The sequence below is a fragment of the Narcine bancroftii genome, chromosome 8 (assembly GCF_036971445.1).
Source record: "Narcine bancroftii isolate sNarBan1 chromosome 8, sNarBan1.hap1, whole genome shotgun sequence".
In the NCBI taxonomy this organism is placed as follows: Eukaryota; Metazoa; Chordata; class Chondrichthyes; order Torpediniformes; family Narcinidae; genus Narcine; species Narcine bancroftii.
The window spans coordinates 21,246,836-21,274,264 of record NC_091476.1 but is presented as its reverse complement, the minus strand read 5'-3'; the positions used below and the strand labels follow the sequence as shown (position 1 = coordinate 21,274,264).

The window sequence follows — 27,429 nt, the reverse complement described above, 5'->3', positions numbered from 1 at the left end:
TCTCAGCAGGTCTCGCAGTGAGCCATAGGAGTTGATCAACATTTTGGACTAGAGCCCTTCAAGATATGAGCAAAAAGCAGGCAGATGCTTAAATAAATAGGCTGGGGGAGAAGGGAAGAAAGGAAAGGAGAAGCACTGACAAGCAGACAAAAGGTGAAAATTGGACATGGATAGGAGGATGGAAAGGCTTGAATTGATCAGGGGAGGAATGGCTCTGAATAAAGGGCTGGAGATGGTGACAGCTAGAAGAGGGAAGGGGATAATGGAAACCAGAGAAGTAGAGGTTCACACCATCCAGTTGGAGCCCAGATGGGATATGGGGTGCTGTTGCTCCAATTTGCAGATGGTCTCAGTCTGGTAGTGCAAGAGATCATGAGATATGGTGGCATAGGAAAGTGTGGGGAATTTAAATGGTTTGCCACTGGGAGATTCCCATTTTTGCAGCAAATAGAGCTAAGCTGCTAAATGAACTAATTTTCCAGTCTGTGTCCAATCACTCTAATGTAGAGGAGACCACAATGGGAGCACCAGATGACCTGCAGATTCATGTGTGCTTCATTTGGAAGGATTGATTTTGGCTCTGAATGGTGGTGAGGAAGGAGGTATGTGTATTACAATAACATAGGGCTTTCGTTAACGTTAAGTAATCAAGGGTAAAATAATTCTACAGCATGAAAACAGGACTTGTGAACAAACTTTTCCACACTTAAAAGTTAGTCCCGTTTGCTTGTTTTCATCCTATATTCCTCAAAACCTTTCCTGTCCATGTTGCAATTATTCCACTTCTGCAGGCTGTTTGTTCCATATAGCCACCATCCTCTGTGAAGGTGCCACATGGGTCCCTATACAAATCTTTTTACCCTTGCACCTTAAATCTATGCTCACCAGATTCCCATAGCTTGGGGGAAATATACACTTCTAAGGTCCCATCTTGGCCTCCTACAATCCAGCAAAAAAGTCCCAATGTCACCCTGCAATTCAAGCCTACCCAGTCTGTTACAAAATGCATACAACGAGCAGCAATAGACAAGTTTAATTTTAAAGCACTAATTTTATTTCTAACTTATTTTTTTAAACATTCTTTTAAACATCCTTAACACTAAATCTATCCCCAAGTATGCACAGGTGTACATGTGTGTGTGTGATATACCCAAACCATTACAGTCCAGGCCAAAATCTAGAAAGTTACTTCAGTCTTTTAAATAATACAAGCATGAAGCATAGGACTTTGAAATTTGATGCCCAGAATTAATGTTGAACTGATGAGAAGATCAGAATTGTGGCTGTTACAAACTCATTAATTCTCCTTGGGTTGCCTTTGAAGAAACATTCATCCACATGAGCTGTGGTCATAAAAGTCCTGGTTCTTTTGTAGACAAGACTCAAATTGAGTGCCTCCACAAAGCTTCCAAGACCCTGGTACCAGTCTCTCCAAGTGACCTCCACTGTTAGTCACAATCAAAATGAAGCACTTTGCTTCCCAAAATCACCCTCCTGGCACAGGTCAATCCACCAAGGCCCAGTCATTCACAGAGCAGGCTTTGCTCCAAATTCCACAAAAGAGTTGGCCACAAGAGCTCCTTCAAAAAGCTGTTTTCGCTTCAGCTGTCAGAATGATTCCTTTGCAAAATCAATGTTCTTACAAATGTATTGAATTCTGGAACAGACTGTGACAAGCCTTCCCTCAGTTCTTCCAATGTATTGAATTGTTGCTGAGCTATGAAAAATTAACTGACCATACAGTTCCTCCTACCTATACTATTCTTTTACAGTGCAAATCCCATTTTGCTAAAATGGGAGCTCGTATTAAGTCCTAGTAACATTGTTGAGAATCTTTTCTGAGCTATTTTCAGCGTAATGTCTTTTCTACAGCTGGGTGACCTTAAATGCAGTCTCACCAACATTTTGAACAGTTGGAGCACAATGTCTCAGCTCCTGCACTCATTACTCTGACCAGTGATGGTAAGTGTGTCAAACACTTCACCATCCTGTTTTCTTGTGTTGCCACTTTCATGGAACTAGGTGCCTGTAACCCAGTCTATCATAAAACACTCCCTGTACAAGACCTGCCCTCATTTCACTAACCAAAACTCACTTTCCAGTTCATCTAGATTCGGTTTTCCCTCTCCGCTTGCCACAGGGACTGCTTCCTCCATGACTCCCTTGATCGCTCCTCTCTTCCCACCAATCACCACTTTGGCACCTACTCTTGTGACCAAAAATGCCACATTTGCACCCAACAACTCCCTCACCACCATTCTGGGTCCCCAACAGCCCTTCTAAGTGAAAGCACTGCATGAACCTCTGCACCAATCATGCCACCCCTCTACCTCACATGGATGCTACGAGACCTCCTGAATTTGTTTTTACTATTGCAGCAGCTGCAGACTTTTGTCTTTCACTCTCATTTTAGATCCTTTCTTCACTCATTCTACCACCAATTTTAGTGTCAACCTATAATGAGGCAACCATGCACCTGATTAATGGAATTGATGAGATGGAGGATGATGCACAGAGTATTTGGCTTTTCTAGGCTGTCCTGAACTATTTTTCTGCCTAGTCCCACTGACCTGCACCCAGTCCATACCTCTCCAATCCATGTACCTATCCAAATAATTCTTAAATGTTAAAATTGAGCCTGCTTTCACCATTTCAGCTGGCAGATGGTTCCATACTCCCACCACTTTCTGTGTGAAGTTTCCCCTTTCACCCTTAACCCATGTCCTCTGGTTTGCATCCCACCTACCCTAGGTGGGAAAAGCCTACTTATATTTACTCTGCTTATCCCTCTCATAATTTTAAATACTGTATCTCTATCATATCTCCCCTCATTCTACTATGCTCCAGCAATAAAGTCCCCATTTACCCTTTCCCTGTAATTCAGTTCCTGCAGTCTGGGCCACATCCTAGTACATCTTCTCCACACTCTTTCTATCTTATTGCTATTCTTCCAGTAGCAGTAACCAAAACAGCACACAATACTCCTAATTAGGCCTCACCAATGTCTTATACAATGTCTTATCCTGTACTCAATACTTTGATTTATGAAGCCAAAATTCTCTTCACAACCCTATCCATCTGTGATACCATTTTCAGGGAATTCTGTATCTGTATTCCCAGATTCCTCTGCTCTACCACACTCTTCAGTGCCTTGCCATTTATCGTCCATGTCCTTTCTTAGTTTGTCCTTCCAAAATGCAACATATCACACTTGTCTGCATTAAATTCCAACTACCATTTTTCAGATCATTTTTACAGCTGGTCCAGATCCCTCTGCAAGCTTTGAAAACCTTCTTCGCTGTCCACAATGCCTACAATCTTAACGTCATCTGCAAATTTGCTGATCCAATTTACCACATCATCCAGATCATTGATATAAATGGCAAACAGCAATGATCCCTGAGGCATGCCACTACTCACAGGCCTCCAGTGTGAAAAATAATAATTCCACCACTACTGTCTCGTTTCTCCCATCCAGCCATTGTCGAATCCAGTTTACGACTTCACTGAATAGTGTCCGAAAGTTCCTCACCATCCTCCCACATGGGTCCTTGTCAAAGGCCTTACTAAAGTCCATGCAGACAACATTCACAGCCTTTCCTTTGCCAACTTTCCTGGTAGCTCCTTGAAAGACTCGAAGATTGGTTAAACACAACCTACTATGCACAAAATCATGTTGACTATCCCTAATCATTCCAAATAATGATATATCTGATCTCTTAGAACATCTTCCTACTACTGACATCAGGTCATCTGCTTATTATTTCTGGGGTTACTTTTGGAGCCTTTTTTAAAACCATGTGGGGAGGGGGAGGTAGAGACATGGGCGGTGAGGGGATATGGAACTAGGGGAAAATGATTGACGAATGCACTACTAGAGGGTTTAATAGACTAGTAACTGGATACATGCAGGGTGTCTACAGGCCAGGCTTATAGCTGTTTGAGTTGAGAAGAGTGAAAGATCGTTTTATCAAATTAAGATCTTGAAGGCCCTTCATAAGATGGGAGTGGAGAATATGCCCCTACCCCACCTCACAGCCACCCTGTTAGAAAATGTCGAACTGGGATCACTTTCTTTAAACAAAAAGAGGGTGTATCTTTGTGTTACAAATATGAAACTATGAATTTTTTTTTCAAAAGGGTGCCAAATCCTCGGAACTTCTCACGCCTCAAGACAAGTATCTGCTGAAGTTAGGGCAAGTGGGTCAAGAATGTGGGGTGGAGAATACAATCTAATCAGTCCTGACCTTATTTCCCGAGGGATCTGACTTGAATAGTCCTCTCCTATTCCAAAAGTATTGTCAAAGAAGTGAATGCAATACACCTTGTTGTGTCATATATAGGGGATACTGGTACATAACCATACTTTGGCCCAATCTAATAATGAGTAAAACTGATACTTCTGAAATCCTTTACCTGCACATTACTTCCAAGAGAATCGTTTCGGAGAAAGTGACAGAATAACTCCTTTGGACCCTTCTAAAAAAAATCTTTCACGTTCGAATCCATCACTGAACAATTATATATACAAAGGGCCAGAAACCTGCAGCAGGTATGCAAAGAGAAGCGAAGTTAACGGTTCAGATGGCACACCCTGAAGATCTGGTTCACCTGACATCTTATTATTTTGTTGCAAATCGCCGCTCGGGCCAATCAGGTTTGCCGCCGATGTGTCACTCTCCAGAATGGACCAATCGTCGGGACGTACAGCCTCCAGTCAAGTCAGAACAACCTATGAGTAACAAAATGTGAGAAATGGCAGCATCTCTCAGCAACGTTTTGTTTGCCTGACAAGGAGAAGGACACCGGTTAAGAAATACAACTGGTGGAATTCCCAGAAACGGTATTTTTTTCCATTACTTTGAAAAATTAGAGGTTGGGCTAATCTCTTATCGGTAGCTAATTAATCTAATTAAGAACGATCCGATGGTATCAAGGGTTCCGGTTTCGGCTTCTGTTCCTACAACGGCCCTTCAAACTGTCGGAGCCAGACAAGGGCGTCATTCGGCAACTTTATTAATGCATCGTGCGATGGGGGATCCGCATTGTGTTTAAATCGGTGCAGCTTTTCGTTTATACCTTACTGTGTTCGTTGGATTTGGAGCAGAGAGTGTTTATTAAATTAATAAATTCTGCCCATCTGAACCATAATCATTTAAGACAATCTCTGAACGAGGATGACTTACCTCTTCGCGAGTTCCGTGTGTTGAAATCTATAGCTGATGAGACCAGTGCGGGCTCTGCAGGCAATTCCAGTTAGGTAAGGTGCATCTGAAGTTGTCTGGGGGTGGATGGATAGCTTGGGATGAAGTGTGCACCTTCTGCAGCAATTGCTCAATGGACGTCCCAAATCTTTCGCCATCAAGATTTGTAAAAAGCCATGTTGGAACTTTTCCATTCAATCATTTGTTTCTAACCTTGGCATTTTGTTTGCTGGTCGCAGTTTCTGGGTGTCACTCAAGAATAGACAGTAACATTACTTATCTTTGCTCTAAATGTGCTGCACTCAGACTCAATAGCATCAGCACTCCAGAATCTAGGGAGAGAGTGAGGGAAAGTGGTTTCAATCACACTTGTTCTCACATTGGCTTGAAATGTCAACCACCCTTTGCTTTCCATGAATGATGCACAACTTGTTAAGTTTCTCCAGCACTTTTGTGTATAGCACTGGACCCCATGACCTGCAGATTTCTTGATGCCTCCATAATGTTTGGGAGGGCACTGTATTTTATTCATGGTTATTTGTATATATTTTGGATTGATCATGTCAAAAATACAGCATTTTTTATAGTCACTTCATTTCAGTGCATCTTCATTTAAAAATACATAATAACAGGCTAGCTCAGCCCACAAGTCCCTGCCGCCCAACTTACACCCAATTAACCTACACCATCACCAACCCCCCCCCACCCCGGGGTGTTTCAAATGGTGGGAGGAAAACGGAGCCCCACCCCTCGGGAAACCCAGGTAGACACTGGGACAATATACAAACTCCTTATAGGTATGCGGGACTTAAATCCCAGTACTGGTCGCTCGCCCATTAGGTCGCTCGCACTGTAAGGGCATTGCGCTAACTGCTACCCAATCATGTCACCTTAATATTGGGGACATTTGGGTTTACAGGTGTTTGTGAGACTCAAGTATGTTTAATTGCTTCATTGTGAAGCCAAATGTCCCAAATATTATGATGCCCTGGAATAAGGCAATTATGTATAAAAATTGCTGTAATTTCTATAAATAAATAAATAATGATAAAGAAAATATATATATATATATATATACATACATCTATATATACACACACACACACACACACAAACAAACAAATAACCTTGAATAAAATCTGGAATGTGCACTTACATCACATGTGAATTGTTTGATTAGAAATTGAAATCTGTGGAGCGCAGGGGCAAATAAAGGAAAAAAGTGTATTTGTCCCAAACATTATGGAGGGCACCATATTTGGGCTCCCTGCTTTCTCTGACAAATTCAATGTAAAATTCCAACATCTTTGAATATCTCCTGCCTGTCCTCCAGTGTATCATATTGTCCTTGCTGGCCTTTACAACATCATTTTTGCACACATGCATGTTATGTACCACCACTGATTACCCTGCCATCACTATCCACATCCTCTCTTCTGCAATCTACTTTTTTTTTAAAATATAAATCATAGTCTACTTAAAAGCCTTTGGAAAACCATTTGTTGACTGGGTATGTGGCTCCACAGTTACCCTGTCCTAGCCCAGGATTCACATCCTTTCACCTTGAAACCAGTACCTGTAGTATCAAAAAGTAAGCTGTCGTTCGCAGAAAAGAGTTTTAAATGGGTCACTTAAAGAGGGTGATCAATGCTACCGAGTAACAAAAGGACATCTGCAATACTGCATTTAGTGTTCAGAATGTGGTTTCCTGTACTTTGGGGAAATGCAAATTGGATGCCGAGCTGAATGAACACTCTTATTTGGTCTGGAAAGATTTCTGCAACCTTGCAACTTTTGTCACTTCAATTCCACTTTCATTTTGAACTCTCTTTGGTCTCTTCTACTGTTCCAATTGAGAACACGAACATAGAAAATTACAGCAGAGTACAGGCCCTTTGGCCCTTGATGTTGTTCTGTCCTAGATATTTCTACCAAAAAAGTACTACCCCCTTCCTACCTCGCAACCCTCTATTTTTCTTTCATCTATGTGTCTAAGAGTCTCTTAAATACCCCCAATGTTTCAGCCTTCACTACTATCCCTGGCAAGGCATTCCAGGCACCCACAACTCTGTAAAAAAAACTTTGTAAAAAAAAACGTATCCTGGATGTCTTCCCTTCACTTTGTACAGATGTCTCCTGGAGTTTGCCATTCCTGCCCAAGAAAAAAGGTGCTGGCTGTCCACATTTTCTATGCCTCTCAGAATATTGTAGACATCTATTAAGTCTGCTCTCATCCTTCTGCACACCAAGGGGAAAAGTCCCAGCTCTGCTAACCTTGCCTCTTAAGACATTTTCCAATCCAGGCCACATCTTGGTAAATCTCCTCTCCACAGCTTCCACATCCTTCCTATAATGAGGTGACCAGAAATGAAGATGATACCCCAAGTGTGATCTCACCAGAGATTTGTAGAGTTAGATCCTTTGAACCACATGTCTGCTCTGCCATTCTGAGCTTCTACCTCAATCTCCTGTAGTAACCCATATCCCTTAGTGCCTGAAATATTCCAAACCTATTCTTCTCACTCTTAAATCTACAGTGCTCGAGCTCTCTTGGGCAGCGAATCCTTAAGTTGTCTTCCAGATAATTAATTCAGAATTTTTTTCCTCCTCTATGTCTATCTAGAACCAAGCAGTATAGTTTCACAATAGTCATCCATTTGAGATGGCGATGAGGGCCTTTGAGTTTTGTGAAATTTTTGGATTCTCTACCCTAGAGAACAGTGGAAGTGGAGTCATTGAATACATTCAAGGTGAAGATTGGTACAGATTTGAACTACAAGGTAGTCCAGGCATATGGGGAAGAGTGAAAATGTAATGGGCAATCAAATATTGACCCAATGCGATATTTCTGAATGGCAGGACAGATTTGAGGGGTAAAATTTTTTTTAATGTTAAATAGTCATTATTTCCACTGTTGGCACACGAAGGCTCTGGTGTCTATCATCTGCACAATTCACAGTAATGTACCAATCTAGTAGGTGAAGGCAACAGTTGCATGGAAACCTTATCATTTTCAACATAAAATTCACAGGTATACCAAGTTCAAAATATATTGCAATCTATTGTATACGTTGAAAGTATGAAACAATGACAAACAGATTACCAGATCTTGTCCCCACAGTGGCGACAGCAATTCCTGGGAAGCCCGCAAGACCAGAGAAGTAAGTCATCCTGGGTGCCAATGGATTTTCTAAGAAGCAAAAAGCTTGTTCTTTAAGGTTACGAGATCAGGCATCTAAGCTCAAATGTGAACTGAGGAACATGGTAAAGAAAATGTAGATCCACTTTTACATAGAACACAACAGTACATTTCAGGTCCTTCAGCCCTTCATGTTATGCTGACCCATATAATCTTTAAAAAAGTACTCACCTGCTCTACCCCATAACCCTCTATTTTTCTTCCATCTATGTACCCATTAAAGACTCTCTCAAATGCCCCTCGTGTTTCAGCCTCCACCAACATCCTTGGCAAGGCATTCCAGGCACCTACAACTTTCTGCATAAAAAAAGTTTACCCCTGGTGTCTACCATAAATATCCCTCCCTTCACTTTATACATATGTCTTCTGGTGTTTACTAATCCGGCCCTGGGAAACAGGTGCGGGCTGTCTACCCTATCTATGCTTCTCATAATCTTGTAGACCTCATTAAATCTCCTCTCATCCTTCTACGCTCCTAGGAGAAGTCTCAGCTCTGCTAACTTTGCCTCTTATTGTGTGCATTTTGAATCCAACCCAAGCACTGGAAATTAGGTTTTTAATTAAATTTGTTTAGTACTAATTTAGTGCCAAACTGCAAGAAATAGGATTACAGGAACAAACTTCTGCAGGAAGGTGCTAATAAAACAGAAAATGTGGTCTTGATTGGAAATGTGCAATAAATTCATTACTATATTCTTGCCTTTTTTTTCTATACTTGAATACTGCATCAGAAAATGATTTTTGTGTGTTACAGAAATAAAAATGCAGCAAAACCCTGAAGACTTGGCCATCAGTTCATTGGGAACTTCACTAAAGAACTGTGGAATTGGAGCAACCTCCACTTGCCTTGCTACATTTTTGACATTCCCAATCCACAAAATAATTTTTCGACAGCAAATTCATGTTTTCATTATCCGAGAAGCTTTTTCTCAACTCTATCAGGAAGGTTTCCTCAGGCTTTACAGAGGACTTCTCCCTCCACTCCTAGCTAAAACAATTCAAGGCACATTGTTGTTTGGTACCTATGATAGTATCCTTGGGAGCATGATGCCAGAGAACACAAATATATACCAACGCTCTATTGCAGGATCATTATCTGGAGCGATGGAAGCCTTGGCGTTGACCCCATTTGAACGTGTCCAAAATATTCTTCAAGACCACAGGAAAGATTCAAAGCTTCCCAATATTCAAAGTATCCTTAAGTTATTCAATTCTTATAGCTTTAGGCACAAGTTTCAACTTGGGTACTACCAGGGCTTCCTCCCCATTCTGATGAGAAATGTAACAGGCAGTACACTTTATTTCTCTTTCAAGGACACAATTAAGAGTGCATTCTTGGATACAGATGTTCCGAAATGGATTTCTGCTTTTGCCTCCGGGAGCCTCAGTGGAATGGTGGTGTGTTTCATTTTATATCCGCTCAGTGCTGTAATTGCAAATACACAGTCTCAGATTAGAGTTGAGAAAATTAACATTCGGAACTTTATTGACAACTTCTGGACATCTCGTGCTCGAAGTCTCTTGTATGTTTACAGGGGTTGCTCCCTGGTTATACTAAGGTCCTGCATAACATGGGGGATAACCACTGTTATTCATGATATTTTAAAGGAAGTGCAGAGTCCCAAAAAGTAGAGTTAAAGTATACTCACGTTTAAGACAATAGCAAATTAGGAGGCAGATTAACATGACGAAATGGAAAAAGAAAATTGCAATCAGACGAGTGAAGACAAACCTACACAGACAAAATTTTTTTTACCTACAAGATAAAAACTAAAATAGATTAACAACAATAGCAGATCAACCCATACATTGTAACATGTGTACACAAACATATTTCAATGGATATTAGAAAATATTGCATCCAAATTTTTAAATGGACAATAAAATTATGGCTAGTACATCTGCGTCTTCCTTTGTCTTCTCTACAGACAGTCAACTCTATTGGACTTAACAACTCTCCTCTATTTAGCAGTTCTCTTGTATATGAAATTATCTCCTGTCTAGTCACAGTGGTAATTTCTGATATTACTTTCATTGACCACAAAACAATGGAATATCACAATGGACAAACATTTGGAGTAATTGTAAATTTGCTTGTTTGAATCATGGATACTACAGTTATATTTTTTTACTTCTTGAAATCAAGGATGACTTACTCTTGGTTTTTGAGTCAATTTAGGAACTGCAGACTCATTCAGAATAGAGCTGGAGGTGGCTGGCAGTTTAGTTTATGGATGAGAAGTTCATGGTTGGTGCTCTCCTCCTGCTATTTACAGGGGTCTTGTATGCACTCCCAGCATATGGATGCTGTTCAAGTACTACCTAGAATGCTCCTTCTCATGATCATGGTCCAAGGATTCCCAAATGACAGCGGAAAGGTTATTTCAAGGAGGCCACACTAGTGTTTGAATTTTTTTGTTTCCCTAGTAATCTCGTCATGTGACAGAAAGAAAGAAAAAGGTGTCAAGTTCAGATCTGAAGTGATTGTCCACTCACCTCTCTTCCCCAAACATTAAAAACTATCTTAGTTGATGCATTTTGTCACTCAATAATAATCTCAATTTTAAAATGTTTACCTTTAAATCAGTATCTGAGAATATACGGATTAAAGAAGCCAATGAAGAACACATCAGGAGTGGAACAAAGGTAAAACAAATGGGATACAATAATGCATTATCAGACTGAGACCATCTGTAAATTGGAGGAACAATACCTCATCTTCTGACTGGGCACCCTCCAACCGGATGGCAATAATGACTCCTCTGGCTTTCGTTAAATCCCCCCCCCCCCTCTTGCTTCCCCATCATCTCTTCATTCCCCGTCTCCTTCACACAGACGTGATAAATTCCACCTAGTCCCTTATCACATCCAATTAAGACCTTTGGATTTCTCCCCCATTGTTTAAATTCTGAGATTTTCTGATATATCCTGCTCTGCCTTTTCTGATTTTTCCTTGAAGGGCTCAGGCCCGAAATGTCGCCAATCTATCTGGTCTCCTCTCGATGATGAATAAACCAGCTGAGTCTCTCCAGCGTTTCAGTGTGTTTACTACAAATAATCATAAGACAATATCATGGAAGTATAGAATTAGAGTCCTACAGTGCAGAAACAGGCTCTTCGGCTCAACTCGCCTCCTTGCCAACCAAACTTGTGACATTTGCCTGCATTTGGCACATATCCCTTTAAATTTTTCCTTTCCATGTTCCCATCCAAGTGTTTCCTGAACACACCTATAATTTCTGCTTGCAGCTCATTTCATATACCCATCCTAACCCTCAGGTCCCTTTTAAACCTTTCCCCTCTCACACCAAATTTATGCCCTCTAGTTTTAGATTCTCCTACTCTGGGAAAAAGGTAAAAACTATTTATCTCATGATTTTATAAACCTCCAAGATCCCTTCTTAACCTCCTACACTCAAGGAAGAAAAGTCTCAGCCTGTCCAGCCTCTCCTTATAATTCAAGCTTACCATTCCTGGAAATAGTGACATTTTTCTGCACCATTCCTAGGTTAATGGCATCTTTCCTTTTGGTGACTGATCAAAACTGCGCACAGTATTCCAAGTGCTATCACCATTGTTGTGTACAGTTGTACCATGATATCCCTGCTCCTGTAGTCACTGCCCAGGCTAATGAAGGCAATCATGCCAAATGGTTTCTTCATCAGCCTGTCCATCTACATTGCCACTTTCATGAAACTATGTATCTATACCCACAAGTCTTTGTTCTACAAAACTGCTTAGGCCCTTATTCAATGTTCAAGTCCTACTCTAAGTTTAATATACCAAATTGCAATACATTGTACAAGTTAAATTTCAACTGCCATGTCTTGGCCCACTGTCTCAAGGTCCTTTTGTAATCTGAAATAATCATCTTCCCTGTTCACTATACCACTAATTTTAGTGTCATTCACTAACTAATTACATTGTTATCTACATTGACAACTTGGATGACAAACAACATTGGACCCATTACCAATCCTTGTAGCACAACCCTGGTCATAGGTGTTCAATCTAAGTAATAACCTTAACTACCACACTGTCTCCTACTATCAAGCCAATTCTGTATCCAAATTGCTAGCTCTCCTTGAATCCAATGTGATATGACATTCCAGAGCAGCCTACAATGTGGGATCTTCTCAAAGGCCTTGCTGTAGTCCATATGGACAACATATACTGTCTGGCCTTCATCAATCTTTAGGTCAGCAAAACTAAAGTAAATTTTAGCAGAGATGCAGAAGATCAGAGTTGCAAAAAGAGGCAATGATGTAAAAAGAGCAACAAGACAAGTTATGGAGAAAAACAGAAATGTTTGTTCTGTGGAAAATAAATTTTGCATACATTTTTGAATAATATTGCAGAAATGAAAGGGAATTCTGAGGCTAATGTGATGATTTTTCTTTTAAAGTATCACTAAAGAGAAAATGCATAAATATTGCAGGGATGAAAAGCTATCAAATCTGATAAACTGTATATCAACATTGTAAAAGATATGATTGCAGGGAAAATGGGTTAGTGCATGATTTTTTTAATAACATTCTGCATCCTGTCCAATCAGATCAGAAGAAAGTGATGGTAACACTTTTATTCAAAGAGGGAAAGAATGAATAGCAAACTGGATCTTGAATCTGCCCTTTTTACTCTAATCATGGACTGTCCGACACCATAAAAGGATTGTCTGCTCTGTGGTAGCGCTACTTTTACTGTAAACATGTAATGTATATTAGTAGTAGTTTGAAGAATCTGGCTGCATTAAGTGATATTTTTGGTACATTGTACAATGTAGATTAAAATAACTTATTATTATCAGTAACCAATCATTAAAATTATGCATCCATTAGTCAACAGGTTTTATGAAAGGAAATTGCTTTGGCAAATCTAAGAGAGTTTTTTTTTAGTATGGTAGAACCCATGGTATACAGCACCTATGGAGATTGGTAGATGCCAGATAAGTGTACTTTCCAGTTCCTTGTGACTTTTACAATGCCTAACTAATACACCTGCATTAATAATAAACAGTTTAAAAGACAAATATACTACACTGTACTTACATTGAACAAACTTCACTTACATTAATATATAAACCTTAATGCATTTTTACTTTATTTTCAGTCACATTCTTTAAAAACATTTAACCAACACTGCATCTGCAGGTTCCTCCCCCAAGTTTAAAGATAAAGCCTCTGACTGAGCAACTCTTCCTAAGCAGGGATAGGGAGAGTCATCCCAATGCAAGTGGCATCAACTAGCTCTTTATCCTGGCAACACCATTTTATTCAAACACAACCTTATTCAAACTTTTATTCAAACAGCTGCTACAAGCCAAGCATGACCAAGGCAAATGCTAATGGAAAAACAGTGAAAATACAAGGGTTGGATTCATATTCAAAGTCACTATCCACATTAACACAAAGGAGATGAGTTACTTGTAGGATCCAAAATATTACTGTAAATTAAGAGGTAGATGTCCAGGGTGTATGATCAAATCCACTTGGTCACAAAACCCTTGCACTGACTGATTAGAGAATAGTCAGCCACATTTTATTTAGGTTTAATCCTCTCACAAAATGTGAGAGGAGTGACCACATGACTAAACTGTGGTGGGTCAACGCTGCCATCACAGGTCAGATAAACATGGTCAATGGATAAGGTGCCTGTAAACCAAAAGTTCTCACTAATACAAGTGTAGTTTAAACAATGGAAGATAAAAACTGACAAAAAGAGAAAAATAAACAAGTAAAAATATAAACTGTTTTTACTACAAAAAATAATTTACTTTCAAACGTATCTTCAATAGAACTTTATTTTACCATTGGAAAAGATTCAGTCAATGGCATGCAAAAGCTGATAAATCTGATGCCTCATTCAAATGGGCCCAGAGGAAAATCTCATCTTCTGCATACTTTTAACGAAAACAAAAGGTTTAATTAAATCCAGTTTTGATACCCCCAAATATATGAAGAATTTGTTTTTTTTTTCCCCCCTCAAAGGATGTCTAATACCAGGACATTCTTAGACTTGAATGAGAAAAATTGCTCCAAAAATAATTCCTGGTCTTGAAAGAGGAGGGTTCCAAACAGTCTTTTCTTAATATTCATCTTAAAAGGATAATTTGATCACAATTACAATTTGTTCAGTAGCATGCACTTCTCAAGCATATAGTATCTGACCTGTCACTAAGCATTGTAAAATTCACCAGCATGTTTGTAATTCACAGATATTCATCTTTACAATAATGAAAGCAACCAAACTCTTCATTTATCACACTTGCTTCAAGTCATAATGAAAAATATGAATTATGAATTCTGAACTGCAGGTTCAAAATGAGGATCTCTCCAACAGGCACACATGAGACAATCTGCAATATTATGGGTGAAAATTTGTCTGCATGGATGAAAATACTGATAAAAGAGGAGCATGAAGATGATGGCCAGACTATAGGAAATGATTAATTGGACCACCAACAACGGGGAGCAAAAGTACTCATACACTTCAGTTTTGAAAAGATACCATACAACTAGGAGCAGTGCATTTTCCATGAACCGCAGCATATAGTAGATGGTTAGCCTGAGCCAGTTCTGCTTTTTGCTGATTAAGTCACGACTGCTGAGCAACAGCTGGACTGCTGACCAACAGAACACATTAATTCCAGCATAGAGGATGGAAATAAATAACAATGCTACAGTTGTGCCAAACCGTTTATAGTTCTTTTCAATGTTTTCAGGGAAGGGCGAGTGGCCGCACCAGAACTCCACCCACGGAAACATGAAAAAGATGAGGAAGTCGAAGGAGATCACTGCAAAAATCCACTCTTTCAAAGCAGTGCTGAAAAGCACCAACACTGTGATTCTTGTAGCAATTTCCAAAATGCGCCAGAGAATGATGCAAATATAAGCTATAGGCCTTAGCTGGATCTTGTAGTCATCGTACTTGATCTGGATGGCGAGCATGTTACACACCAGGGCTCCATATGTAACTGACATCAATGACGACACAATCAGAGCAACTGAAAGGACAGAAATTATAGTGTAAACATAAATGTATAACTTGTTCATATAACAGAATATTCCTACTGGCTCACCAAAATTTATCCACCAGAAAATCCTAAATTCAAGTTATATGATCTATTAGGTTATCCAATTTCAGTTGCTATGGGGACACTAATTTTACCTCAAATAGCAATTTCACCTCAACCTTTTCTATAATCTTATTGTAAATTTAGGGAGGGAAAGAAAATAAAAATGCATTTCTGCTCTTCATTTGGTCCTTCAATGCCTATTAAGAAAAGGCATATTGCAGAGATTGCCTCTGGAGTGAATGAGTAATAAATAAAAACTGGGATCATATTCAGCTCTGATGCAACCATATTTCAACAGCCTTGTATAACTCATAATACTCGTGTATGAAAGCTGGGTAGCCAGGCAAAGCACTGGATGGCACCCAGGGAATGCTCCTGTAGTCTGAAAACATCACCACCACAAATGAGAGGGAAAATCTGGTCATGAGGCAAAATAAAACAAACAAGGACAAATATGGATGATGCAGTGTTGTCCACTACGGATCAGTAAAAGATGATTAAAAGCGTAATTCATTGTTCTGGTTAGGGAAGGCATTGAGAAATGAGCTAGTTTCAAAAAACAAGGCCATCTAAAATACAGAAATATAACTTTGGGTCCTTAAGATACCTTTCCAAGATTAAAATACCAATTTTGGTAGTTTTTTTTCTCCAAATGATGCAAAAGTCACACAAAACAAAATCAAGCCAGTTAATTATCTTGCAGGATCACTTAATGGGCTTTAGTAGCATAGTTATTGCCAACAAGTGACAGATCATAGACTTACCTACAGTCGGTTTCCTCAATTGCAAGGTGTGTTGTACAAAGAGCATTGTATGGACTTCAGAAAAAAGTGAACCGACAATTAGTAACCCTGACTGCCACTTTAAAAGGGCTGGAAGTAGCCAATGTGTGTTAAGTTAGTGATGCCAGCAAGAAAACAGTATTATATGCAGACACTGAGCACCAAGTATAAAGGACTTTGCCAAAATTAAACATGGCACACTAACAATCCATGTTTAATTCAAACACTAGGATAATTCATTCAAGAAGCCACTAAATGGCCACCCTGTTGTTCTGCCTAAGAATGGTTATTAGGAGGAAAAATATTGTAATAAAGTGAGGGTATCAAACGTGTTGATTTGATTCATCAAAATCTCATGCAACATATTCTACTTTAGCTCAATAATTTAATTTCCTTCAGGCAATCTCTGCAGTAAAAACTTTTTTAAAAAAGGAATTAAGCAAATCTTTAGAATATTCATCAACCTGTAAACATGAACTACTGAACTAACCAAAGGACAGGAACACAAACCATAATGCATATATTCAGGGCTGCAATACTAAATTTTTAGGTGCCAGAGCTCACCAAAAACAGCCACAGGGAGGTCTTGCAAGACCTGGCCTTGGTGGCTGCCATGTTGTATTTGGCGTTGTATAATTGAGAACTAATGGTAGGATGAGGAAGGAGGATGACCAGTTGTGCAAGAAACAGGTACCTTGTATGTCCAGAATAGTGCTTGTGCTGGGGCAGGGGGCTGGGGCTGGGAGCTGGAGTGGCACTCTGGTGATCTCCAGCAGAACTACACCCCTGCAAGTATTTAAATATTTGGTTTCACTGCTAAGTTCTGCGCTCAATATCCCATACAGCAAAGTAAAATTGTTGTTCCATTCTGAAACACCAAAGAGTTGGCACATTACCTCGTACAGGTGGAATGTACTTTTGCATTACGCTAATATACAACTGAAGGATGAGCTGGGGTGTGGAACCCATGAAGGCCTGAATGACCGCAGTACGATGAAAGGCATTGCGGTGGATATGTAATTTCCTCGTTGAATGATCCACTTCCTTTTCATATTCATTTGAGTGGCCATGGTGCAGTCTTTTTTTCTTGATAATGCTGACATATGGCTCTTCATGTTTCCCAGACTTGCAGAGCACAACAATGGCTTCTATACACCTGTCAGAAATTAGAACACAGTTTTAAGAAGTGCAAGTGAAATATTTCTTGGCAACTGTAATCTGGTCATTCTGTTTCTGTGACTAACTAGTGGGTTTGCATCTTGCAGTGCAGCCTCCGGATTTCTGTTCACAAAGTCTTCTGTGGACAGTGATCATTGGGGCACATCCACACCTGCCTCCTGAAGAGCATTTTTGATCTGACAAGCATTTTTCTTTACTATGATAAGAATCCATCTGACAACAGTGGAGGTCTACCTTAGCCTACCAGTCCCTTTGAGGCCACTGAGCTCACCAGTACGCCCTCATTTTTTCCATTGATTTTGGTAATCCTAAAGTTTGGGTGATGTTTCTTACTGTTTTACTCTTGTTTTTCAGCTTCGTAATGGCTTCTTTAACTTTCATTGGGCACACCTCTGGTCTTCAAGTTGAAAAATGGCAACAACAGACTCCAAAGATGATCAAAAGCTTAGAATCAAGCCTAGCTCTCCTATACCTGCACCAATGAAGCAATTAAAAATAAATGAGTAATCACAAACACTTGTGAAGCCAAATATCCCAAACATTATGGTGCCCTGAAATGGGGGAACTATATATAAAAAGTGCTGTAATTTCTACATGATCAAACCAAAATGCATACAAGTTACTGAGTAAAACCTGGCACGTACACTTCAATCACAAGTGAATTGTTTGATTACAAATTTAAAACTGCAGGGCACAGGGCAAATAAAGGAATAAATCTTTGTCCCAAACATTCTGGAGGACACTGCAAATTGCAAATGAAACATTTTTTGATTATACTTGAATATGAATTAAAGTTCTGATAGCAGGGGGAAAGAAATGCTGCAGGTCAATTTCTTTACAGTAGTGCAATTCATTTCTAATCGGAAATAACTTCATGTGCTGAATTTAATTGAACACTATTAGACATCAGGTGTCCAACAGGGATACACATGGCCACAATGGTACACGTAATTAAAATATTTTGGGGCATCCGCCATTCATTGTCAAAGAATGTTGGGAAGGAAGGAGTGGCAGAAGGAGGGGAGTATGGTGAGAGAGAGAGAGACAGACATTTGGGAGGGAAGAAGAGGTAAATCGGAAGATAGCAGATCCATACTCAAACTGTCTCAAATTAATTCAGGCTTTCAATTGAGGCTTTCAATCTTCAACCCAATTAACATACAGTTATTGCCAATATATCTGTATTTCACCTCTTCACTAACTCTCCATCCTTGCCCATTGCACACTCTCCTCACATGTCCCATCTCCTCGCTAAGTGACATATCGTACCTTGAACTCTGTCTGAATCCTCTCCCTGCACCTCACCTCAATGACACACATCAATTTTGTTATGTCAAGACTGAAAGTAGTATTCAACTGTTCTTGGATCTATTTCTAGCTGTGCTACAAAAGACTTGTGGCAGGCGAGCAGAAAAGGTGTTGCAAGACAGATTGTAAGAGTAGGGAAGTAGAGTCTGGAAGAGAGCAAGCAAGCAGTAGGGTGCACCACAAGGGAAAGTCAGCTTTGGATAGCAATTGAACAGCAAACAAGAGGTGGATCTTGTGAGGAGAGTGTGCAATGGGTGAGGAGCGAGAGTTAGTGAAGAGATTAAATGTAGACAGAGCAAGTGAAAATAGCAGATTCAGACCTGTTTAATACAAATGTAATTTTATGCCCTACCATTTGTCTCTCTCTCTCTCTCTGGACGATATGGGAGAAGGTGTGGTAAGACTGGATGTGAGGGAGGAGGGGGTGGTGGGAAGGGAGAAAGGTGGAACAAGGATGGGAGCAAAGAAGGTGGGAGTGAATGAGAGATTGAGGGAAATAGAGAAAGGGGCAGAAGATCTGATGAGTATATAGAATGTTTATATTAAGCAGTTTTATAATAATTTTACATTATCCGGTGTTCTGAATATTCCACAAATGTCAACCCAAAGTTATTTTAACAGTGAATATATTTTTACTTAGTTTCTCCTTTCAGCTACCAAAGAATAACAATAATTGAGAGCTACAAGCTCTAAATACAGATATATTTACCACAATGGTAAATAGATTAAGAACAAATGTGTGGTTAACCGTGCTGGATACATATTTTCTGATGTCAAGTCTGAGCATATTTTTGGAGCAAATTGAGGAAAGAGCTTTACAATTTAATTAATTGCACTGCTTTTAACTTGGTAATGTTCGTGTTGACAATATAATCCTGAATGGAGGGCATTTCATTAAAAGTTTTACTTCATCAGACAAAAAAATGGACAGTTAATAACATAATTATATCTAATCCATAAACAAATACTATTTGTATCTAATCTACATTCATTCGCTATGAATGTCTGAAACCAACAAATAGTTAACCTGATAATATGTCCCATCTGCAGTAGATGAAGTAGTAGCACAAGTGGCCTCCTTGTCCCCAGCTCCCGATGGATTAAGATGAATGCAAACTGAACCAGCATAGATGGTACCAACATGAAGGTGATTGTTAGCCCCAACCAATACAAATCACCCCAGTGGCTGTATGAGGCGCAAAGAACACCACCGGCTACAGCTTCAGCTATGAACAGGACTGTAGAGATGATGATACTGGCTGGCAACTTTGCCCGGTGTAAAACAGGAGTTGCCGAGTTGTGATCAGCTTCTGTTCCATCAGTGCCAACCATCGTCACCATTTCAAACTCCAGTTGCAAGTTCACCTAGAAACAAATATTTAAAACGAAAGTCAACAAATGTACAAATACTTGTGGGTATGCTCCACCACAATCAGTAAAGAGATTCAAAATGCTGTGCACCTTAAAAACAAAAAGTTGGATCAAAAAATCCTTTTATGCTTGCTTTGAAAAAGAGAATTCAACATTACCAATGAGAATCCCAGCAGGAGTTGGTGTCCCTGTGATAACTGTCTGGGGCCAACATCAAAACACCTTTCAAGAGGGTGAACCCTCGCGACGGGCCCCTAATGGTGTACCTGGCAGAGTACTGAAAATTGATGCCAACCAACTAGCTGAAGTGTTCATGGGCATTTACAATCTTTCATTGAACCAGTGAGAAATTCCACCTGCTTCAAAAGTGCATCAATCATACCAGTACCCAAGAGCTGTTGTCCAGTAGTGCTCACATCTACCGTGATTAAATACTTTTAGAGTTTAGTCATAGCCAGAATTAACTCATACCGAATTAAATATCTGGACCCACTCAATTGGTCTACCATCACAATTGCTCCACAGCAGATGCAATCTCACTGGCTTTACACTCAGCCCTGGATAATCTTGACAACAGCATGTACATCAGGTGACTTTTCATCAACTACAGCTCAGCGTTCATCACCATCATATCCTAAATACTGGTCAGCAAGCTTCAAAACCTGGGTCTCTGCATCTCCCTCTGAAACGGGATCCTTGATTTCCTCATTGGTAATCGGTCAATATGAATCAGAAAGGACTTCTCCTCACTAATGCAAGTGCACCTTAAGGATGTGTGCTCAGCCCACTGCTCTACCCCCATGACTGTGTGACTAGGTACAATTCAAATGCCATCCACAAATTTGCTGACATCACAGTCATTGGCAGAATCACAGATGGCAATGAGGATACATACAGGAGGAGATAGAACAGCTAGTTGAATGACGTCATAACCACAAAGTTGCATTCAACGTTAACAAAACTGAGAAAATGATTGTGGACTTCAGGAGGTAGAAATCAGAAGAACACAAACCAGTTCTCATCAAGGGGGTCAGCAGGGAAAGGGTTAAGATTATCAATTTCTTGGGTGAAACTCAAGATCTCTGATGAGCTATCCTGGGACCTCCATGCCCATGCAATCATAAAGAAGGCTCACCAACAGCTATACTTCGTGATGAGTTTGAGGAGATTTGGTATATCACTAAAGACTCTTGCAAATTTCTACAGGTGTACGGTGGAAAGCATTGACAGGTTGCATCACTGTCTGGTATGGAGGTGCCAATGCACTCGACAGGTAAAGACAGGATTTGGCCAGCACCATCCAGGGCATCACTCCATTAAGGACATCTACAAGAGACAGTGTCTCAAGAAAGCAGCCCCTTTCCTCAAGGCCCTCAAAATCCAGGTCATGCCCTCTTCTCACTTCTACCATCAGGAAGGAGGTAAAGGAGCCTGAAGATGAACACCCAATGGTACTACTCGGCCATCAGATTTCTGAACCAGAGACACTATCTTGCTTTCTCTTCTTCTAATTTTACACTCTGACGCTGCTGCAAAACAACAAATTTTGTGACATGTTCATGACAATAAATTTTGATTCAGAAATTCTGATTCTGAGGTATAATCAAGATAATATCTGGCATGGTCTGTTAGGAGACATTTTTGTCTATTCTCTATGCTCATACCCCTTCCTGACCCCACCCCTTAACCCCGGTCTTGTTTCTTCCAAAAGGGTCCTGGTTAAAATGATCAAACTTTGGAAATTTTTCTCAGAAGAAAACAAGAAAATCTGCAGATGCTGGGATCTCGTGCAATACACAAAAATGCTGAAGAAACTCAGGAAGTCACATAGCATCCATAGAAAGTAAAAGAAAGAAAATACTTTGAGCCTGAGCCCCAAGGGGGTGCCGATAATCAGACAGACAACTGATGAAACAGGTGAGAAGGATGAGGAAAGAAGGGGAGGAACACAGGCTAAAAGGCAAGAGGTGGAGACCGGTAGGAGGGTAGAAGAGAAGGATGCTGAGAAATTATGGTGGAGAGGGCAGAGGGCTGAGTAAGATAGCTCTCTGATGGGAGAAAGAAGGGAACAGGGTGGGAAGCTGGAAGAAAGAAGACAGAGAGATGAGGGAAAGAGAGATGAGGGAAAGAGAGACCAGGGAGGGCATTAACTGAAATTGGAGAAGTCGACATTGAGGCTGTCTGGTTGGAGACTGCCAAGACAAAATACAACGTGTTGTTCCTCCAATTTGCAGATGGCCTCAACTTATTACATGATGATTTGAACATTCTCTCAATATGAGGGTCTTCTTTTAAGTGAAATAATTTGCTTAACTTCTATTGTAGGTCATCAGGTATCAGGTGATTCTTCTGGTTGAGAGGCAGCAGTGATGAAAGGTCTGCACTTGGTTCTCATGTATATTTCTGAGTGTGTTTAAAAAAATAAAATTATTCCGAGCAGTTGCCTTTGTAGATTGGGGAACTTACAAAGTACTGCCATGGAAACACAGGCAGCTTGCTCAATATATTCTGTACATCAGCATTACTTAACCCAGTGGTAGTCCTGGGGTAGATGGGTGACAGTCAGGAAAGAGAAAGGAAGAAAGCAGGCAAATGCATGGCACCCCTGTGGCCATTCCTTTCAATAACAAGTATACCATTCTTGGATACTGTTTGGGAGGCTGGGAGAAACGATCTACCAGGGAGAAGCCACAGCGATCAGGTCTCTGGCATGGAGTCTTGTCCTGTGGGTAAGAAGGGAAGGGAGGAGAAGAGGTGAGCTGCAGTGATAGGGGATTCCATAGTTAGGGGGACAGATAAAATGTTCTGTGGAAGAGGTCAAGTATCGTAGATGGCACATTGCCTCCCTGGATCCAGAGTCTGAGATATCTCCGATCAATTTTGAGAGGATGATGGTGTTGAATGCCAAAGTGTCGTTGATAAAGAGCATCCTGATGTATATATCTTTGCTGCCCAGGTATTCCAGGGCTTTGTGTCGAGCCAGTGAGATGGCATCCACCATTGACCTGTTGCCGCAAATAGCAAAATGGATAGATCCGTGCCGTCGCTCAGACAGGAGCTAATATGCTTCAGCAACAGCCTTTCAGAGCATTTCATCACTTTTGATCATCGACCACTGCTCGATCATCATTTACACAGATTAGCACACTCTTCTTTGTCACCGGTATGATTGATGTCTGATTGAAACCGTTTAACCTCAGCTTAGACTTTGCTGTGGATTTTAAATGTGCAAAAGCTAGAGATTACTGTTGATGATAAAGGTTCTCCTGTTACCAGTTCAGTGAACCCCATATACCTGCACCAATACACCAAAGCAATGGTTCCTTAAACAAAATTAGTTTAATTCTGAGTATAGAACAAGATCAACACCAAGTTATTTACACAATCCCTCTCCACCCCCAAACCTAATCTAAGCACAAGTGTGTGTAATGTGTTTTCAAGAAAGTCCTTTTTACTGGCCAATCTTCCACTATCCACATTTCCAAGGCTACAGTTTCCAGTCATCTTCAATCGTGTGCACAGAATCAAACAGTCATTCTATTCAAGCAAATTTCAGTGCTTTATTTAGAATTACCAGGCAGGAAAGTTGTGGAGGGTTACAGAGAGATGGTTACTGCTTGTTGGACACCCCAAACAGGCATGTCTTCCAGACGAGGTTCTTCTCACAGAGTTCTCCTCCTTTTCCTCACATCAGGAAGACTATCCGCCACTCCTAATTTCCACAGACTACCATATTAGAACTCTGCCCAGTTTTGAAGGAGCCTTTGCTGCAGACTCCTCTTCCGTCCAGCCTTTTCTCAGACTTTAACAACCTCTCTCTCGTTCTCTGCCCCTCCCCTCCTGATGATTCAGGCACTTATTTTTTTTGGTTTCAGTTTGCAAATGTTGCCAATTTTCAGGCTTTTACAAAAAAACACATGGCCCCAACTCTATGCAAATTTTTCAGTTTCTGGGGTGTACTTCAAATGTTGCTAAAGCCCAGAACCTTCTGTTTGCACCTGCCTTTGGGCTTTGCAAAGAATTGTTCTGCCTATAAAATACATGTAACCTAACAGCAATTCTAATTTTTTTATAAGCATATATTTAATTAACCCAAATGCCCAATGCATTCAATAACATTCCCTTATTTTAAAGAGCCAATTAAGTGACCCCAGAGAATTTTAAAATACTAAACAACCAGCTGTTCTATTCATTTTTGATTAATATCTTCAACTGGAAACAAAGTGTAAAAAAAAATGAAAACATGACAAGAAACTCTGAACTGGACCAACTCTCGAAAATATTTTAATCTTTGACTACATGATAAGCCATTCACATCATGACAGGTCTTTTTTTTAATCTAAGAAGGGGCTTTTGAAATAACACAACCATAGAATGCCAGAAAACTATAATGGAAATGATGAAAAATAACAAAATGAAAATGGGCATTTTTAAGCCAAAATTCATCAAAACAATTAAAGCAATCAATATTTGTCAAAGTTAAAGTTACATAAATATTGCTGATGTATATTCCAAAAGGCAAATTATGTTCATCACTTAGGGACACAGTTGTTTGCTGTCCCCATGACACCCTCTTGTGACTTCCACACTTACTTTTCCTACTCTCTCTTCAGAGCACAGCGAGCGCAGCAGTTAGTGGGGCAGCACGACTAGCTTAGTAGTTAGTGCAATGCTGTCACAGAGGCAGCAATTGGGACCAGGGTTCAAACCACCTTCAGTCATAAGGGCCAAGAGGTTGGTTAATCTCAATCTCCCATTACAGCAGCCAGTCTTCATAAATTAGATTCACCTTCTACAACAAATTCCTGAGAGTACAGATCAAGTGATTGAAACTTGACAAAAAGGTGCCAGTTGTGCAGTGCCTCAGAACTACAATGAGGCAGGTTCAATTCTAGCACTGGTGGTATCTGTGTGGAGTTGATTCATTTTCCTTGTGACTGCAAGGATTTTGTCTGGGTTCTCCAGATTCCTCCCACAACCCAAATTCCACTGTAAATTACCCCTAGTGTGTAGATGAGTTGGTGGGATCTGGAGGTGAGTTGATGGTGATGCAGTGTGAATAGAATGGGTGCTTGATGGTCAGCTTGGGCTCATGGGCCAAAACACCCATTTTATGCCATCCCTCTCTTTGACTGTGATAAATATTTGTAATCCAAAAATAAATAAATATCTAACTAGCCATATCTCAGTGTATTAGAATATTGACATCTTCCTGAAAAAGTAGAGCATTGTGCCCAGGTACATTCTGTCCAAAAAAACACAAGGCCTTCTCTAATCCAGACACTCACTCCATTAGTATGCCAAGGACCAACAGTAGTGATTCAAGGGTCAAGTAACTATCAATAACTGGTCACTGACATTCAGTTTGATTTCTATCAGGTCCACCTTTTTCCAGACTTCATTACAGCCTCAATCCAAAAAAAAGGACCAAAAGAGCTCAATTTCCAAAAAAGGTGAGAGTAATGGTCTTAAAATCAATTGACTGAATTTGGAAGCAAGGAGCTTTGATATAATGAAGGTCCATAAGAACCATGGAGGAAAAAGCTTTCCACTTTACAAGCACATCGAAGATGAAGTTGTTCATGGTTTAATCATCAGGATCATTCACGAGACCACCATGGTTGAAGGAGGAAGTCAAAGAAAGTGTAAAGGCAAAAGAGAGTGCATACAAAATTGCAAAAATTAGTTAGAAGCTAGAGGACTGGGAAGCTTTTAAAAAAACTAACAGAAGGAAACAGAAATAGTGTAGAAAAAATTTAAATATGAAGGAAATCTAGCCAATAATATGAAAGAGTATATCAAAAATATTTTCAAATATATAAAGAGTAAAAAAGACGCAGGAATGGAAAATGACAGTGGAGAAGTGGCAATGGGGAACAAAGAAATGACAGATGAACTGAATAGGTATTTTGTGTCCGGGCAAGATACCATTAACATCACAGAAATTTGAGTCAGGGGGCAGAAATTAATGTAGTTGCTGTTAGTTAAGAGAAGGTACTCAGGAAGCTGAAGGGTCTGAAGGTGGATAAATCGCCTGGATTGGATGGATTACACCTCAGAGTTCAGAAAGAGGTAACTGTAGAGATTGTATTGGCATTAGTAATCTTTCAAGAATCATTATAGTTGGGGCATGCCATACGATGACGTGGGGTTAGATTGTAAATCCCTACTCTCCTTGATAAAACTGAAAAAAAGTGGCAAAAAAAGGTTATAAACATTATGTAAAGATAAAAGAAATATGTATTTAAAGGTACACAGATTAGCATGTCACCAAAGAAGGATAAAGTCACTACAGTGACAAGAAACTGAACACGAAAAAGATCAAGATAAAGAAGAAAGGCCTACCTTAAGGAGGGATCCTGAGCTGTCTGGAAGGTAACATCTAAGGGAGGTAGGCCAGAAGCCGGGGAGACCTCGAACACTGCTGCATAGGGTCTCCTCCAACAATAGCCAACTGCATCAGGAGAAGAAATGTTTCTGCACATGCGCGAGGAATCACGCATGCGCAGAACACAAAAAAAGGAGGCAATTTTAAAAAAAAATTCCTGAAGTCTCCAGCTCCAGTAAACAAGACCAGGAGGAGGAAGAAAAATGCTCAGAGCAAGGAATTACGAAGAAGAGGGAAAAAATCACAGATATTTCTATGTATGCAGCTGAAATGAAAAAGTATATGGAAACTTCTCAGCAGTCTATGATAACATTAGCAGATAATGTTAAAAAAAATGGAGAGAAAATTGAAAGAATAATGCAACAGGTGGACATGAGATTTTAAGTAGTAGATGGAAAAATTAAAGGAAGAAAGTTTGAGATTCAAGGCACTAAAGAACAGATGAAGAAGTAAAAGCTGAAACTGCTGCAAAAACTGATCAATTAATGCAAAAAATAGACATTTTGGAAAACTAGTAGCAGGAATAACATCAAGATTGTTGGACTTAAAGGTGATGACGTGTTTTTGCAATGTTGGATACTGGAATCTTTGGGACAGGCTGAATTTCAAGGAAACTAGAGATTGAGAGAGCCCATCGAGCACGGAGACCAAAGCCACAACCTGATCAAAGGTCTTGTCCAATATTTGTTAAATTCCTTCGATGTGAAGTAAGAGAAAAGGTATTGAAACTGACAGCAAAGCAAACCAAAGAAAGAAAAACAATCACCTTGATTTATAATGGAAATTAGATTTTCTTTTATCCAGACATAAGTTTTGAATTGTTAAGAAAGAGAAAACAGTTTAATCCAGTTAAAATTGTGTTGTGGAAGAAAGGCTAAGCCTTTGTCTTAAGGTATCCAGCTGTTTTGAAAGTTTTTGTTCCA

At 39.9% G+C, this 27,429-nt stretch overlaps 3 protein-coding genes and 1 long non-coding RNA gene across 7 annotated transcripts in view; 2 read left to right on the top strand and 2 right to left on the bottom strand.

Annotated features, from left to right (window-relative positions):
- LOC138740462 (ribose-phosphate pyrophosphokinase 1) overlaps positions 1–17,953 on the top strand; it is a 43,366-nt gene extending 25,413 nt beyond the window's left edge. For both annotated transcript variants that reach the window (XM_069893120.1, XM_069893117.1), the window contains one exon: positions 17,794–17,953. In XM_069893120.1, the coding sequence (XP_069749221.1) occupies positions 17,794–17,923 (130 nt within the window). In that variant the 3' untranslated portion in view covers positions 17,924–17,953. The remainder of the gene's footprint in view (positions 1–17,793) is intronic.
- Positions 61–11,181, bottom strand: LOC138740471 (uncharacterized). The gene is made up of 3 exons (XR_011342930.1): positions 8,308–11,181; positions 5,187–5,536; positions 61–4,732 (listed from the first exon to the last, which is right to left on the bottom strand). It is a non-coding gene; the product is annotated as an uncharacterized lncRNA (long non-coding RNA).
- LOC138740464 (solute carrier family 25 member 53-like) lies at positions 4,713–10,975 on the top strand. The gene is made up of 2 exons (XM_069893124.1): positions 4,713–4,843; positions 9,158–10,975. Exon 2 carries the CDS (start codon positions 9,166–9,168, stop codon positions 10,033–10,035), a length of 870 nt encoding a protein of 289 aa, XP_069749225.1. The 5' UTR covers positions 4,713–4,843; positions 9,158–9,165; the 3' UTR covers positions 10,036–10,975.
- xkrx (XK related X-linked) overlaps positions 14,186–27,429 on the bottom strand; it is a 31,313-nt gene continuing 18,069 nt past the window's right edge. For 2 of the 3 annotated variants that reach the window (XM_069893111.1, XM_069893112.1), the window contains 3 exons: positions 19,775–20,112; positions 17,157–17,416; positions 14,186–15,406 (listed from right to left, as the gene is read on the bottom strand). In XM_069893111.1, the coding sequence (XP_069749212.1) occupies positions 14,697–15,406; positions 17,157–17,416; positions 19,775–20,112 (1,308 nt within the window). In that variant the 3' untranslated portion in view covers positions 14,186–14,696. Of the gene's footprint in view, positions 15,407–17,156; positions 17,417–19,774; positions 20,113–22,432; positions 22,511–27,429 lie in introns of those variants that run through there. The other variant, XM_069893113.1, reaches the window with a different exon arrangement.